This window comes from Grammomys surdaster, unplaced genomic scaffold (genome assembly GCF_004785775.1).
Source record: "Grammomys surdaster isolate TR1022 unplaced genomic scaffold, NIH_TR_1.0 125946, whole genome shotgun sequence".
Classification (NCBI taxonomy): Eukaryota; Metazoa; Chordata; class Mammalia; order Rodentia; family Muridae; genus Grammomys; species Grammomys surdaster.
This window is the reverse complement of record NW_021620768.1, coordinates 3468214-3482226: the sequence shown is the minus strand read 5'-3', so window position 1 is coordinate 3482226 and position 14013 is coordinate 3468214. Positions and strand designations below refer to the sequence as shown.

Genomic DNA, 14013 nt, shown 5'->3' with positions numbered 1-14013 from the left:
TAGCTCACAGGCCTAGGATTATCCACTGGTCATTGCAGGTCATCTCCAAGGCTGGATGATGTGACCTTGGTGATTAAAGCTACCTTTGTAACTGGTGTAAAACATGTAGTGCATGTTAAAATCAAATCCAATGTTGTCATGCTTAACCCTGCGTAGTTCCCAGAAAAGAGGCTATAGCTGGCTTTTGCTAGTTTGTGGGTTCTTTTTTCTTCTACCCCTCTCCACCCCTCTTTCCACCTTTTTAACCCCCTAACACTAGATAGAGAAAAGATAGAGGAGAAAGGGGGCAATGCTATCATTAAACTACTTCCTGCTGATCTTTGCTGTCAGGGTATCTGTTTTTTTCTTTGTGCATAACTACTTAACAAACCATGGCCAGCAGCAATCAACTAAACCAACAACTAACAACTCCTTGGGGCCCTCTTGGGGCTCTAGCACTTCTGTACCCTCTGAAAAGTTCCCAGAATTCCAAATGTCACACAATTGCAGAAACTATCTGCCACTGGCAAAATTACACCCTTGCTAGAGCATGAGGCAAATCATAGTCAGCTGCTGTGGACAATCTGAAGCAACCCCATATCCCACACCTGGGACACAATGAAAACATATTCCTATAATGTTTTTGTGTTTTTCAAAGAAACCAAAATTCTCACTACAAGAGGTCAAAGCCAAAACTCTACATCATCCAGCCAGTCAGACATGGATGGCTGCAGGAACTCTATCCTGGGAAGTCACAGATAACTGTTTGCCCTCTTCTTCTAGGGCGCCAGTGACTAAACAAATCAAAGTCCTACTTGGAAAACTAATGAGATGACAACTCCCTGTAGCTGCACAGATGTAGTCCCTCCCCCAGTTAGCCTTCCACACTATGTATGCACTCTGGCACCTCCCAAGGCTAGAAGGTTGTATACAATCAGGGCAGAATCACATACAACTGTGAGGTACTAAAGGGTGAGGTTCCGCTGACGCCCTCTATCCCTTTCTTCTATGAGGTAACATTAGCAACGAACAAGTCTGATGTAGGGATCTCCTAGGAGTCCCACTGCTCTGATGCAGAGGATGGCTGTATGCTTAGTGAACAGTGCTCCATAGCAGATGACTTTTGGCAATATTTACCACTTTCAGACATTCTGCCTCTAAAGCCAAAAGAATGAACACTTCCCAGCCAAGGAGAAATTTACTTTTTATTTTTGAATGCTAGGGATTGAACTCAAGGAATAATTTTTTATCATTTTTATTGAACTTAATAGAACTTCCTTCCAATAGAAATGTTTTGCAGGTCAAGATAGTTTAGGGCTAGCAAATGGTTTGGCTAGGACAGTGTAAGTGCTTTCTGTGCAAGCCTCATGACCTGACTTTGATCCCCTGAACCCCCAGTGAAGGAAGAACCAACTCCACAAAGTTGTCCTCTGTGTACCAGGGCATATCCATTCGTGCACAAACTCAGGCTCGATAAACTTACCACAGTAATCTATTAGACATTGGATTAGTCCAGGATTGTTGCCTCACAGAATAGCATATATATACTTGGTTCTCAAACTAAAGCCCCATTGATTTTTTTCTTTTATTATTATAATTTTAAATATTTGTAGACTTTTACATTTTGTGTATGAATGTTTTGCCTACACGCACATATGTACACTACATATGTGCCTGTTTCCAATGGAGGTCAGAAGAAGGAGTTAGAGATGGTTGTGAGCCACTATGTGGGCACTGGGAATTGAACTCAGGGCCTATCAAGAATAAGAAGTGCTCTGGGCTGGAGAGATGGCTCAGTGGTTAAGAGCACTGACTGCACTTCCAGAGGTCCTGAGTTCAAATCCCAGCAACCACATGGTGGCTCACAACCATCTGTAATGAGATCTGATGCCCTCTTCTGGTGTGTCTGAAGACAGCTACAGTGTATTCATATATAATAAATTAAAAAAAAAAAAAGAAGAATAAGAAGTGCTCTTAATCATGGAGCTATCTCTCTAGTCCAGCTTTTACTTTTTACTTTTTATTTTATTTTAATTTTTTAGTTTTTAGAGACAGGATTTCTCTGTGTAGCTTTGGCTGTACTGGAATTCACTTTGTGGACCATGGTGGTCTTGAACTCATAGAGATCTGGCTGCCTTTGCTTCTTAAGTGCAGGGATCAAAGGTGTGTGCCACCATGCCTGGCACTTTTATTAATTTTAACCTAGCAGTTACTTACCTTCCTTCAGAAGCTGAGATGAACACAATGTACCCCAGATTATCTACATTATTTAATATAAAGTTGTGTTCAGTAGGCTACTAGTGATAAACGCTACTAGTTAACGTTTAATTGGTTATTGAGAAAAATGGTCATTCAGCTAGAATGACAAAAATTGAAACACTCTAAACCATCAGATGGCTCAGCAGGCAAGGGCTCCTGCTACTGACCTGAGTCCAGTACTTTCTTGGGGTGCTGGAGGGACAGGGTCTCATTATATCACCCTAGCTAATCTGGAACTGGTTATACAGACCAGGCTGGCCTCAAACTCAGAGATCCACCTGCCTCTGCCTCCCTAGTGCTGGGATTAAAGGTGTGGACTACCCCACCCAACAGAACTGTCTTCTGCTTGTGGTTAAAGAGACATATACCCACCATGCTGATTGACAAGCTGGGTGCTGAAGCAGATGACGTCGCCAACAAAGACAAGCTTGGTGTCTGGCTCAATGGCGTGTTCTACAGCAACAGGAATGTAATCTGCCATGCCAGGATGTCTTTGGTCCCAAAGCCCCACAACGGTCACCCCTTTATTCACAGCCTGGGCCATATATGTATAGTTTCTGTTTCCTGGTCCAATAAGCAGCAAGTCATCTCTGAAAGCAGACACGAAAGGCAGAAGTGTCTGAAAAGAGCAGCTGAGCACATAATTCAGTTTGGTGTATATATAGTGAATACCAGGCTAGCCAGAGCTACCAAGCAAGATCCTGTCCCAAATAGATGAATAATTCCTATAGAGAGATACTACATAGGAAAAGATTGAGAGAACCTACCATGAGTTGGTTTCAAAGTTTTTTTTACTAATTGTCTCTGTGTGTGTGATGGGCACACGTATGCCATAGCCCATGTGTGGTAGACAGGGGACAACTTTTAGGGTATGAGTTCTGTCCTTTCACTATCTGGGACCTGGAAATTGAACTTGGTTCATCTGGCATGGCAGCCAGTGCCTTGCTGAGCCACCTCACTGAGAGAGGGTCTCATGTAAACTAGGCTTTCCTTGATCCTGTATGTAGCTCAGGATGACCTCAAATTTCTCATCCTCCTGCCTCCACCTCCCAAATACTAGCATTTTGGGTATGGACTGTCTAAGTGCTGGGATTATAGGTACACTTGGCTCTTCTTTTTTTTGTTTTGTTTTGTTTTGTTTTTTCGATACAGGGTTTCTCTGTATAGCCCTGGCTGTCCTGGAACTCACTCTGTAGACCAGGCTGGCCTCAAACTCAGAAATCCGCCTGCCTCTGCCTCCCAAGTACTGAGATTAAAGGCGTGTGCCACCACCGCCTGGCCCTTTGTTTTGTTTTTAAAAACAGGATCTCACTATGTAGCCCCAGCTGTCCTGGAACTTTCTATCCAAATCAGGTTGGCTTCAAGCTCAAGCAAGCAAGCAAGCAAGCAAGCAGAGATCTGCCTGCTTCTGCCTCCTGAATGCTGGGATTAAAGGTTTTTGACACCACATCTTGTCACAATAAAACTTTTTTGTGTTGTTTTGAGACACTTTCATATAGTATAGGCTAGCCTGGAACTCCTATGTAGTTGAGGATATCACAGAATTCCTGATCCTCCTGCCTCCATCTCTCAAGAGCTGTGCTGGGATTATGGGAGTGTCATAATATCTGGCTTGAGTCAAGTTGTCTATTTTATTTTAAATGAGAGATTTATTAGGTACAACAAGAAACAATTCCTGAGTGTGAGGGGCTCCAAAGAAGGAATGCACTGAGAAGCTCTCTGATAGTAATAGGTAGCTCTTGTGTACACTTTGTAAACTAACACTATAAGATTCAAAACCTACTTCAAACTTTCTTAATTAACAGTATTCTTTTGTTTTTGAAACATGGTCTCACTATAGAGCCCTAGGAAGCACTGGCCTTGCTATGTAAAGCAGGCTGGCCTGTCTTTGCCTCCAGAGTACTGGGAGCAAAGGCACATATAACCATGTCTGGCTGACAATATTCTCTCAAAAAACCTGTTATATTTGTGTGTGTGTGTGTGTGTGTGTGTGTGTGTGTGTGTGTGTGTAGCCACAGAGGCTGAAGAGAGAACTGGATCCCCTGGAACTGGAGTTATGCTTGTGACTTTCCCACTGTGGATGCTAGGGAACTGAGCTTAGTTCTCAGAAAGTGCTGTAAGCACTTGGAACTGCTGAGCCATTTTTGAACTCTCTCTAGACAATTTTGTTTTTTAGAGAGAGTTTCAGTTTGTTGTCCAGGCTGACCTGGAACTGCCTTATCTCATGGCAATCCTCCTGTGTGAGTCTTCTAAGTACTGTGATTACAGGCATCAAGGCCAGCTGACAATACTCTTTAACTGGTTCTGGCTCTGTGGACATGTGTTGCTGAGAACAAACCACTGTAAGGAGTGTTCTACTTCGAAGCTGTATTTCTAGTCATCTCTCAGCCTTATGCACCTTAAAATAGGGTCATACTCTGTAGCCCACATTGGACTGGAACTCATTGCTATGCATGGAGCCCATGCTTGCTCTGCTTGCTTTCAATCAGACATTTTCCACTTCACATTCCTTATTCAGGGATTCCATGCATGTATTACCACACAGGGCTCATTATTTTCATTCTGAGAAAAGAAATCGAGGTCAGATTCCAAGTTCAGAGTGTAAGAGAAGTCTGCTGAAACTGCCGCAGAACACCGAGTTAACTTGTAAGGTTTCTTCTACCAACAGTGCCAACCATGCCCCTTTGACCTCCATACCTGTTCAGAGCCATATAAAGCCGAGTATTATGGGTGTGAAATTTTTCTCCAATATTATTATAAAACTCAACAATAAAGGTGAGAGACATGCCCAAAGGAAAGGCTGACAGGGTCCTTCCTTGTGCTGTGTATAGCTTGGGGTAGCTGCTCAATCGAAGGTAAGTCACTGGTGCTACCTGTGGGAGACAAAACCCACTAGTACAGAGAATGCCACTGGAGAAGAGCTGCTATCACACTAGAATCTATAACCAAGGCTGTGAGCCTTGAGGGTGTGTGTGGCATGTGTGAAGAGCAGAGGACAACTGTCTGGTGTTTGTCCCTGCCTTCCTGTCTTGACCAGGCCTCCTGACTGCCATTAAAGCCAGGCTAGCAGCCCCTTGAGTTTCTGGAGTTTCTCCGGTCCTTGCCTCTCACTTCTTGTAAGCCCACTGGGATTACTGACACTTGCATCTGGCTCTTCTATGGGTTCTGGGGATCTGAACTCAGGCTTGCATAAGTGCTGTTACCCACTGAGCCATCTCCCTAGCCCCAGGATTCCTTTGTAGGAAAGAGCTTTTGATTAGACATGCTTGTGGTGAAAGGAAATATGATGGCACAGGGAGAGGCGGCTTCATTATTCAAGCTGGCAGGTGAAGAGAGGCTGGAGTGGGCCTGGTCTACTCTCTGCAGTGCTTGGGGCCTATCACTCCATGACTGCTTCTCAGAAACACAGTAGATTTTTCCATAGTATGAAAGCTAGATTACAGTAAGAGAAAACCAATCTGATCCAAGTTTGTTACTTCATAGCTTTATGTAGTAAAAGGAGGTACTGCAGACAGCAGGACTAATATATGGGCTAGAATACAGCACATATCTAGTACTCAAAAGACTGCTGTTAGTTAGATTAACATGCTTCTGGGACTTTTTCTACATTTGATCTGAGCTAGGAGGTCAAGAAGTATTCTGAGGCCTCTTTTCACTCTAAAAATTTTAATTCTATAGAGAAGTCAAACATTTATATACTTTTTGAGATAGCGTCTCACTCTGTAGCCCATGCTGGCCTTGAATATGCAACAGTCCTTGTGCCTCAGCTTGCTGAGTGCTAGGATTAAAGTCACATGTCACCATACGCAGCTTCAGATCCAGACTCTAACAGAGGCACTTCTGTACTCTGCTCTCACCCGTCTGCAAATCTGTGAGGCGAATCCCTTCCATCAGGGCCGTGAAGGTCTGTTTTAATATGATGCTTTGAAGCCAAGTCAGGATCTGCTCTGACACGATCATCTGTCTTCCAGGGGAGCTCTTAATTCTCAGGAGAGGACACTCCTCCCAGGCCATGACATTCCATCTACTTAGTTTTAGAGGTGCTGGAATCAGACCTTAAGCTCCTGAATGCTAGGCACAGACTCTGGTATTAAGCTATACTACAGGCCCCATTATTTTATTGATTTAGTCCCTGACTCGCCTGGACTCCAGTTATGGTTGTTTGATTGACTCCAAAAGGTTCTATAGAAGTGACTTCCAATACTGCAGTACCCGCAATGGATCCAGATCTCAGGAGGCCTTCACCATCTTCTTCAATGACAGAGGAATTAGGGAAACACTTGAGAACACGGGAACTCACAAAGGCTGCGCCTTCCCTAGGAGATAAACAGAGCAAGTAAGCACTCTTGGGAACCCTATCTGATCGGAGGGAAGCAGGTGAAGACTGACAAGTGAGTGTGTTGGCTCACCGGTACTTCCGCACTGAGAGCTGAGGCAAGAGGCTTGCCATGCCTATGAAGGGAACCTGGACCATAGAGTGAAATCTAGGCTAGTATGGGCTCTATGGGAAAAGCCCCATCTCAGAAAACTAAAAACTTAAAAAATAAACAGTACACAGAGAGCACGTCAGCTCATACAACAACACGCACATGCATATAAAAACGAAAGAAAAACAAATAATTGAGAAAACGAAAACCTTGAACAGGGCACGGTGGCCTTTAATCCCAGCACTTGGGAGGCAGAGGCAAGTGGATCTCTGTGAATTTGAGGCCAGTCTGGTCTATACAGCGGGCTCCAGGATACACAGAGAGACCCTGTCCCCCCAACAGAAAAAGTCCTCCCCCACAAAAGTCACAAATTAAAAAGAAAATAAAATCACACAACAAAAATAACCAGACCTAAAGACTACACAACAAGGTCTCATGTAGCCCAGGCTGGCTCATTATGTAGCTAAAGGCTAACTTGACACCTGATTCTCCCTCCACCTTTCTAGTGCTGACATATACAGGCGCATATACATGCCCAGCTTTGGCTGTCCCCCTCCTACCCCACAGTCTCATGTATTCTAGGCTGACCTTAAACTCTATGTAGCCAAGGATGACCTTGAATCCCTGATCTTCCTGTCTTATCTTAGTTAATGTTTCAAGTGCTAAGATAAAACACACAAAAAGCCACTTGGGGAGGGAAAGGTTTGTTTGGCTTACTCCTCCAGTAACAGTCCATCATTGAGGGAAGTCAGAGCAGGAATTGAAGCAGGGTAGTAATCTAGACATAGGAGCTGATGCAGCCCATGGAAGGGTGCTACTTATTGGCTTACTCTTCACGGCTTACTCAGTCTGCTTTTTTATAGAACCTAAGACCACTAGTCCAGGGTGGCACCACTCACAATGATCTGGACCCTCCAAATCAATCATTATGGAAATGCCTTTCAGGCATGCCTACAGCCTGATTTTACAGAGGCAATTTCTCAGTTGAGGTTGCCTCCTCTCAGATGACTCTAACTTGTGTCAACTTTACATAAAACTAGCTAGCACATGTCTCTACCTCCTCATGTGCTGGGACTACAGGCACAAAACACTAGGCCTGTGCTTCTCTCTTTAAAAGCCAAGTCCTGTTGAGTATTAGAAAATTATTTGGGGGGCTGGAGAGATGGCTCAGCGGTTAAGAGCACTGACTGCTCTTCCAGAGGTCCTGAGTTCAAATCCCAGCAACCACATGGTGGCTCACAGCCATCCATAATGAGATTGGATGCCCTCTTCTAGTGTGTCTGAAGACAGCTACAGTGTACTCATAAATAAAATAAATAAATCTTTAAAAAAAAAAAAAGAAAAAAACCAGAAAATTATTTGGAGGCCGGGAAGTGGTGGCACACGCCTTTAATCCCAGCACTAGGGAGGCAGAGGCAGGCGGATTTCTGAGTTCGAGGCCAGCCTGGTCTACAGAGTGAGTTCCAGGACAGCCAGGGCTACACAGAGAAACCCTGTCTCAAAAAACCAAAAAAAAAAAAAAAATTGGACAAAAATAATTGATAGCAGATATCCAAATAAGTACTCATTCATGAATGATGTCCACAGCATCACCCATCATAACAGTCAAAGGGTAAAAATAAACGGTGTGGTGGCATACACCTGGAGCTACACTTGGGAGCTGGGTAGCAGGAACAAGACATCGAGACCCTGTCCCAAACACTCATGGGAAGTCAGGCATGGTGGCACACACCTGAGCTCCTAGCACTGAGGAGGTAGAAGCAGGAACATCAAGAGTCCATGGTCCCCCTCAGTTACATACAGAGTTGAGGACCCTCAGTTACATACAGAGTTGAGGCTGGCTTGGACTCTGAGTCCCTGTCTCAAAATACAAAATGGAGGTTATTTTGGGCTAGTGAAATAGTGGCTTGTATAAAAGTGTTTGACACAAAAACTCAACTTGATTTTGATCCTAGGATCCCATCAGGGAAGGAGAGAATTGACTGCTGAAGGTGAACACTGTCCTCCACATGCTCACTGTGGCATGTGCCTGGACACACACACATACAAACCACACACATACTCAGACTTACACACACACTCACACACACACTCTTACACACACACATACACTCTTATACATACACACATATACTCTTATATATACATACTTACACAGATACTCACACACATGTAGGACCGTGAAAGGCAGCCTGGTTCCTGGTCAGCCACAGGCTGGAAACCACGGTGACTTCGACGGATCGAAGGCGTTTTGCCACGCTCCCGAACACCAGGCTCCTGACACGAGGTCACAGCCCTCCACAGATTTTTGACCATCAATCATGTAAGGGCAACGCCCCAAGCCCCTCCACAGGTAGTGGACGTGACCTGTGGTCACACAGCCTCAAGGCAGATCTCCATTTTAATGAGGTACCTAAAGGCCTGAAGGGCTTAGCCAATAAAGCTCTCCTTCCCAGACACTCCTCCCTGCAAAAGCTACTTAACCTCAGGCCCGCCCTAAGAAACTGGGGTACAGTTTTATTCATCTACTTTCCACCATGACAATAAATAACATAAAGCCATGGACTGTCTTCATCAGGATCTGCCATGGGGAGCCATAGAGAAGGCCTTAGCCTACAGAGCTGCGGTCTATCTAGTCTCCGGTACTAGACTCTGTGCTCCCAGCCACAGCCTCCACCAAGCCAAGCCAAGACAAGCCAAGAACTTTCTCCCAACAGGACCTAGCGGAGCTCCTCCCTTTTTCCTTTCAGCTCTGGGCCAAATCCAGCCCATAGGTCCCCACTCCGTTCTCAGCTCTTCCTTGGCTCCCAGTGGCACTTAGGTATCCAAGAGCCTGAGAACCAGACAGCCCCAGTCTCCCTGCAGGCCCGGGGACCCCCTAGCCAGCTCCAGCTGGTCCCCAGGACCTCAGACTGGACTCCCCCACCTCCGGAGCAGTGTCCCTTCGCTTCCCATAGCCCAGGACTGGCATAAGTAAAAACACCTGGTACGTCCCACCTCCCCAAGCAGCCCGAGCCCTGTGGAAGAGTGGATGCAGGGTCCCACTTAACCCTCCATACATACACTTTTACACATACACACTCACACACACACATAAACTCTTATATACTCACACTCACATACACACATACTCTTATATGCACTCACATACACACTTTTGTGTTATTTCTATGTTGTAGAAATTATTTCATCTCTGAAACATTACTCAGATTAGAAAAATCACTTAAGAGTAAATGGTAGCTCTTTCCAATTTCAATTAAACATACTACTTTTTTTTTTTTTTTTTTTGAAACAGGGTTTCTTTGTGTAGCCTTGCCCGTCCTGGAACTCACCCTGTAGAGCAGGCTGGCCTCGAACTCATACAGATATGTCTGCCTCTGCCTCCCAAGTGCTCACCACCTGGCCCTAAAAATATTTTGTTTCCAGCTAGCGAGATGGCTCAGCCGTTAAGAGCACTGATTGCTTGCCCTTCAAAAGGTCCAGAGTTCAATTCCTAGCAACCACAGGGTGGCTCACAACCATCGGTAACGGGGATCTGATGCCCTCTTCTGGTGTGTCTGAAGACAGCAACAGTGTACTCATACATAAAAATAAATAAATAAATCTTAAAAACGAATTCAAAAAAGTATTGTTTTGGGCTGGAGAGATGGCTCAGCGGTTAAGAGCACTGACTGCTCTTCCAGAGGTCCTGAGTTCAAATCCCAGCAACCACATGGTGGCTCACAACCATCCGTAATGAGATTCGATGCCCTCTTCTGGTGTGTCTGAAGACAGCTACAGTGTACTCATAAGTAAAATAAATAAAATCTTTAAAAAAAAAAAAGTTTTGTTTTTTTAAATTATTATAGTGCGTGTGTATGCAGGCGTGCGCACGCTGCTTCTGCTGCTGTGCTTTCTACTCCACATCAGATGGCTCACATCTTGCTTTTTTATTCTGGAGTCAAATTTGGGTTATCAGCTTTGTTCCCTAAGCACTCTTATGAGCACTTGCCGGGTGGAGGTCAGAGGACGACTGTGTAGTCTGTGCTCTAGTGGCTTGCTGGGCAGTGTCCAAACTCTACCTCTGAGCTGCCTCTCCAGCCCGTGTGGGGCACTGTACTCAAGTTTCTTCCTGTCAGAACCTGCTTCTTTCCTCTTCCTTACCTGTTGGTGTGCAGCTTGAGCTGAGAATTCATAGGCATCAGAATCTGCTCAGGTTGGCAGTCTGCATAGAAAAGTTGGAGTTTTTCAAATACCTAATGGGAGAAAATAATTTTTCCCTTATTTCAGGGAAGGACAAGTTATGATATCTATTACATGTGGTGGGTCTCAGGCAATCCAGTGGGGACTGTGTGTTGTGTGGAGGTCCGAGGACAACTCCAACCTTATTGAAGCAAGATTTCTCTTATTTCTGCCATGCCACTCCAGGCGCTGGCCCAGAGCTTCTGGGCAATTCTGTCTTAGCCTCTCATCTCTTGTAGAGTGCTAGGATTACAGATGTGTACCACCTACCGTTATGTGCCTTTTTCATGTGGGCTTAAGGAATCAAACTCAGGCAATCAGGCTTTGGCAGCAAGCACTCAGTTTTTCTTCTAGAATGTAGTGAATAACGTGTGTGAGAGCTTAGTTACATTACAGCTACAGGCCAGAGCTGTGCCTAGCAACACATGCTTCCTCATTCATAAAAACAAGATTTAGATGGGTGCTTACCAGGATCTGAATCTCATCGGACAGCTCCATCAGGCTCCCCTCAAACTGCCCGAAGGAGCTGCTCTTACTGCGGACAGTGACCTTGATTGTGGTCCTGCCAGCCGCTTTTGTGTGGACAACCATGGCGAAGTTGTTCTCAGCTGGAAGTTGTAGAAACACCTAGACAGTAAAGGGATGGAGGGAGAAAGCATCCACTGGGGCTGGACTGGAGGCTCTGTGCTTGCTTCTCATGCAGGGAGGCCTGGGCTCCATCCCAAGCACATCGAGGGAGCACTCAGCAGGCCTGTAGGAGTGCTCAAGGGGCAGAGTAGGAGGGTCAAGGTAGTCAGCTGTGGTGGCACAGGCCTTTAATCCTATTGCTCAGAGATAGTCACAGGTGGATCTCTGTGCTTCTGAGGCTAGCCTGGTACACATAGGGGGTTCCAGGACAGCCAGGGCTACATAATAGTAGTCTCAAAAAAAAAATGCCCTGGGTCATTTCCAGATACATACCAAGTTCAGAGCTGGAGTTGTACAGTACAGCATGCTTGTTATTTCTTCCCCTCCTGGCCTCTCTGCCTTCGTCTTTCCTTCCTTCTTTTCCCTCTCCCCTTTCTTAACTTCCCTTCTCCCCCTTTCCCCTTTCTCCCTCTTCTCTTTTCCCTTACTCTCATTTTTGAAATAGGATATTCCTCTTTTTCTTTCTTAGTTATTTTCATTAAAAAAAAAAAAAAAGGACAAAGCAGCCCAGTGGTGGTGGCGCATGCCTTTAATCCCAGAACTTGGGAGGCAGAGACAGGCAGATTTCTGAGTTTAAGACAAGCCTGGTCTACCGAGTGAGTTCTAGGACAGCCAGGGCTACACAGAGAAACCCTGTCTCAAAAAAACCAAAAAAAAAAAATCTTTTTGTTTTTGAGATTTTTAAAAAATATTATGTGTATGGGCTTTTAAAAAATATTTATTTTTATGTATATGGTTGCTCAATCTGTATATACAGGTACATGCCAGAAGAGGGCATCACATCCCATTACAGATGCTTGTGAGCCACCATGTGTTTGCTGAGAATTGAACTCAGGACCTCTGGAAGAGCAGTCAGTGCTCTTAACTGCTGAGCTCTCTCTACAGCCCAGCTATCCTCATTTTATTTTATGTGTACTGGTGTTTTGCCAGCATGAATGTCTGTGCATTGTGTGTGTGTGTGTGTGTGTGTGTGTGTGTGTGTGTGTGTGCAGTACCCATGTAGACCAGAAGAGAGTGTTGAATTCTCTGGAACTGGAGTTAGATGATTGCCATGTGGGTGCTGGGAATCAAACCTGGGTCCTCTGGAAGAGCCACCTCTCTAGCCCCTTGACACAAAATCTCATATACCCTAGGCCAGCCTTGATCTTCTTATGTATTTCATGATGACCTTGAACTCCTGATCCTCCTGTCTCCACCTTTCTAGTGCCAGTATTATAAGGATACACCACCAGATTGGGTCTTTCCCTCCTTCCCTCCTTCCCTCCCTCCCTCCCTCCCTCCCTCCCTCCCTCTCTCCCTCCCTCCTTCCTTCCTTTCTTCCTTTTTTTTTTTCCAGAAAGGGTCTCACTATGTTGTCCAAGCTAGCCTCATTTTCAATCCTCTCGCCTCGACCTCCTAAATTCTAGGATTCCAAAGTGTGCTCTAGCAGGCCTGGAGAAGTGACTCAGCAGTTAAGATCACTGAAACTCTCCTACAGGACCTGGGTTACAGGACCCGGGTTCCAGAACCCACGTGGCAGTTCAAACCTGTCTGTAACTCCAGATTCAGAACTTCTGACACTCTCACAAAGATGCATGTGCAGGCAAAAGACCAAGGCACATAATAGTAAAAGTAAATGAACTGTATATTAAACACCACACCACACCATTCCCTGCCCCCATATATCCTACCACACCTCATTTAAGAACTAGTTTTCTTCCCACACTTCCCTTCCTGTTCCTGGCAGCATGGGCAGCCTAAGGCAAGACTCGGAGCTGGTCAGCCAAGGCTGGCAGGACTCCAAGCGTCCTTCTGTGTAACCTCCAAGTCAGTCAGTCATAGAAGAGGCACAAGTGGCTTCTAAAGATGGGTTCAAACAGTAGAGGATGAAATAGGAAAGAAGAAAGGCATCCCTCTGGAGGTCAGTGTGGTGCTCCTTTGTCTTTGTCAGGCTTCAGTGTGAGGTGTGATGGGATGGGCATGAAAACCATTTTCAAAACTTAAAAGTCTTTTTCTTTTATTAACTAATTTTGAGACAAGGCATAGCTCTGGCTAGCCTGCAATTTGCTATGTAGACCAGGCTAGACTAGAACTCAGAGACCTGACTCTGCCTCCCAAAGAGTGCTGGGATTAAAGGTGTGTACCACTATGCAGTTTAAAGACAGCCTTTTTTTTTTATTTTTAGATTTAAACACTCAGGGCTTCATGCTTTCATGCTCACACTTTATAGGTGTTACCGAGTTACTGAAAGCACTAACGTTCTCAATACACTAAACTGTAGTAATCAGGCCAAATGTCATCCGCAATCAGAAGAGACTGGAAATTTGAATTCTCAGATGTGAACATTCACAAATCTGCAAAAGAGAAGCTGATACTTACATCATTCCAGATTGAGTTTTACATTCTTGGGCAAAAATAAATTCCAGAAACAGGACACTTACTAATTTTTTGTCTTTCACTT

The 14013-nt window shown here is 44.9% G+C and overlaps 1 protein-coding gene across 1 annotated transcript in view; it reads right to left on the bottom strand.

Moving 5' to 3' along the window:
• The window catches only part of Nup210l (nucleoporin 210 like), a 115929-nt gene that overhangs the window by 13460 nt on the left and 88456 nt on the right, over positions 1-14013 (bottom strand). Inside the window, exons 28-32 of the mRNA XM_028753084.1 lie at positions 11355-11513; positions 10809-10900; positions 6380-6554; positions 4936-5111; positions 2611-2828 (exon numbers count right to left, since the gene is read on the bottom strand). Of these exons, the coding sequence (XP_028608917.1) occupies positions 2611-2828; positions 4936-5111; positions 6380-6554; positions 10809-10900; positions 11355-11513 (820 nt within the window). The remainder of the gene's footprint in view (positions 1-2610; positions 2829-4935; positions 5112-6379; positions 6555-10808; positions 10901-11354; positions 11514-14013) is intronic.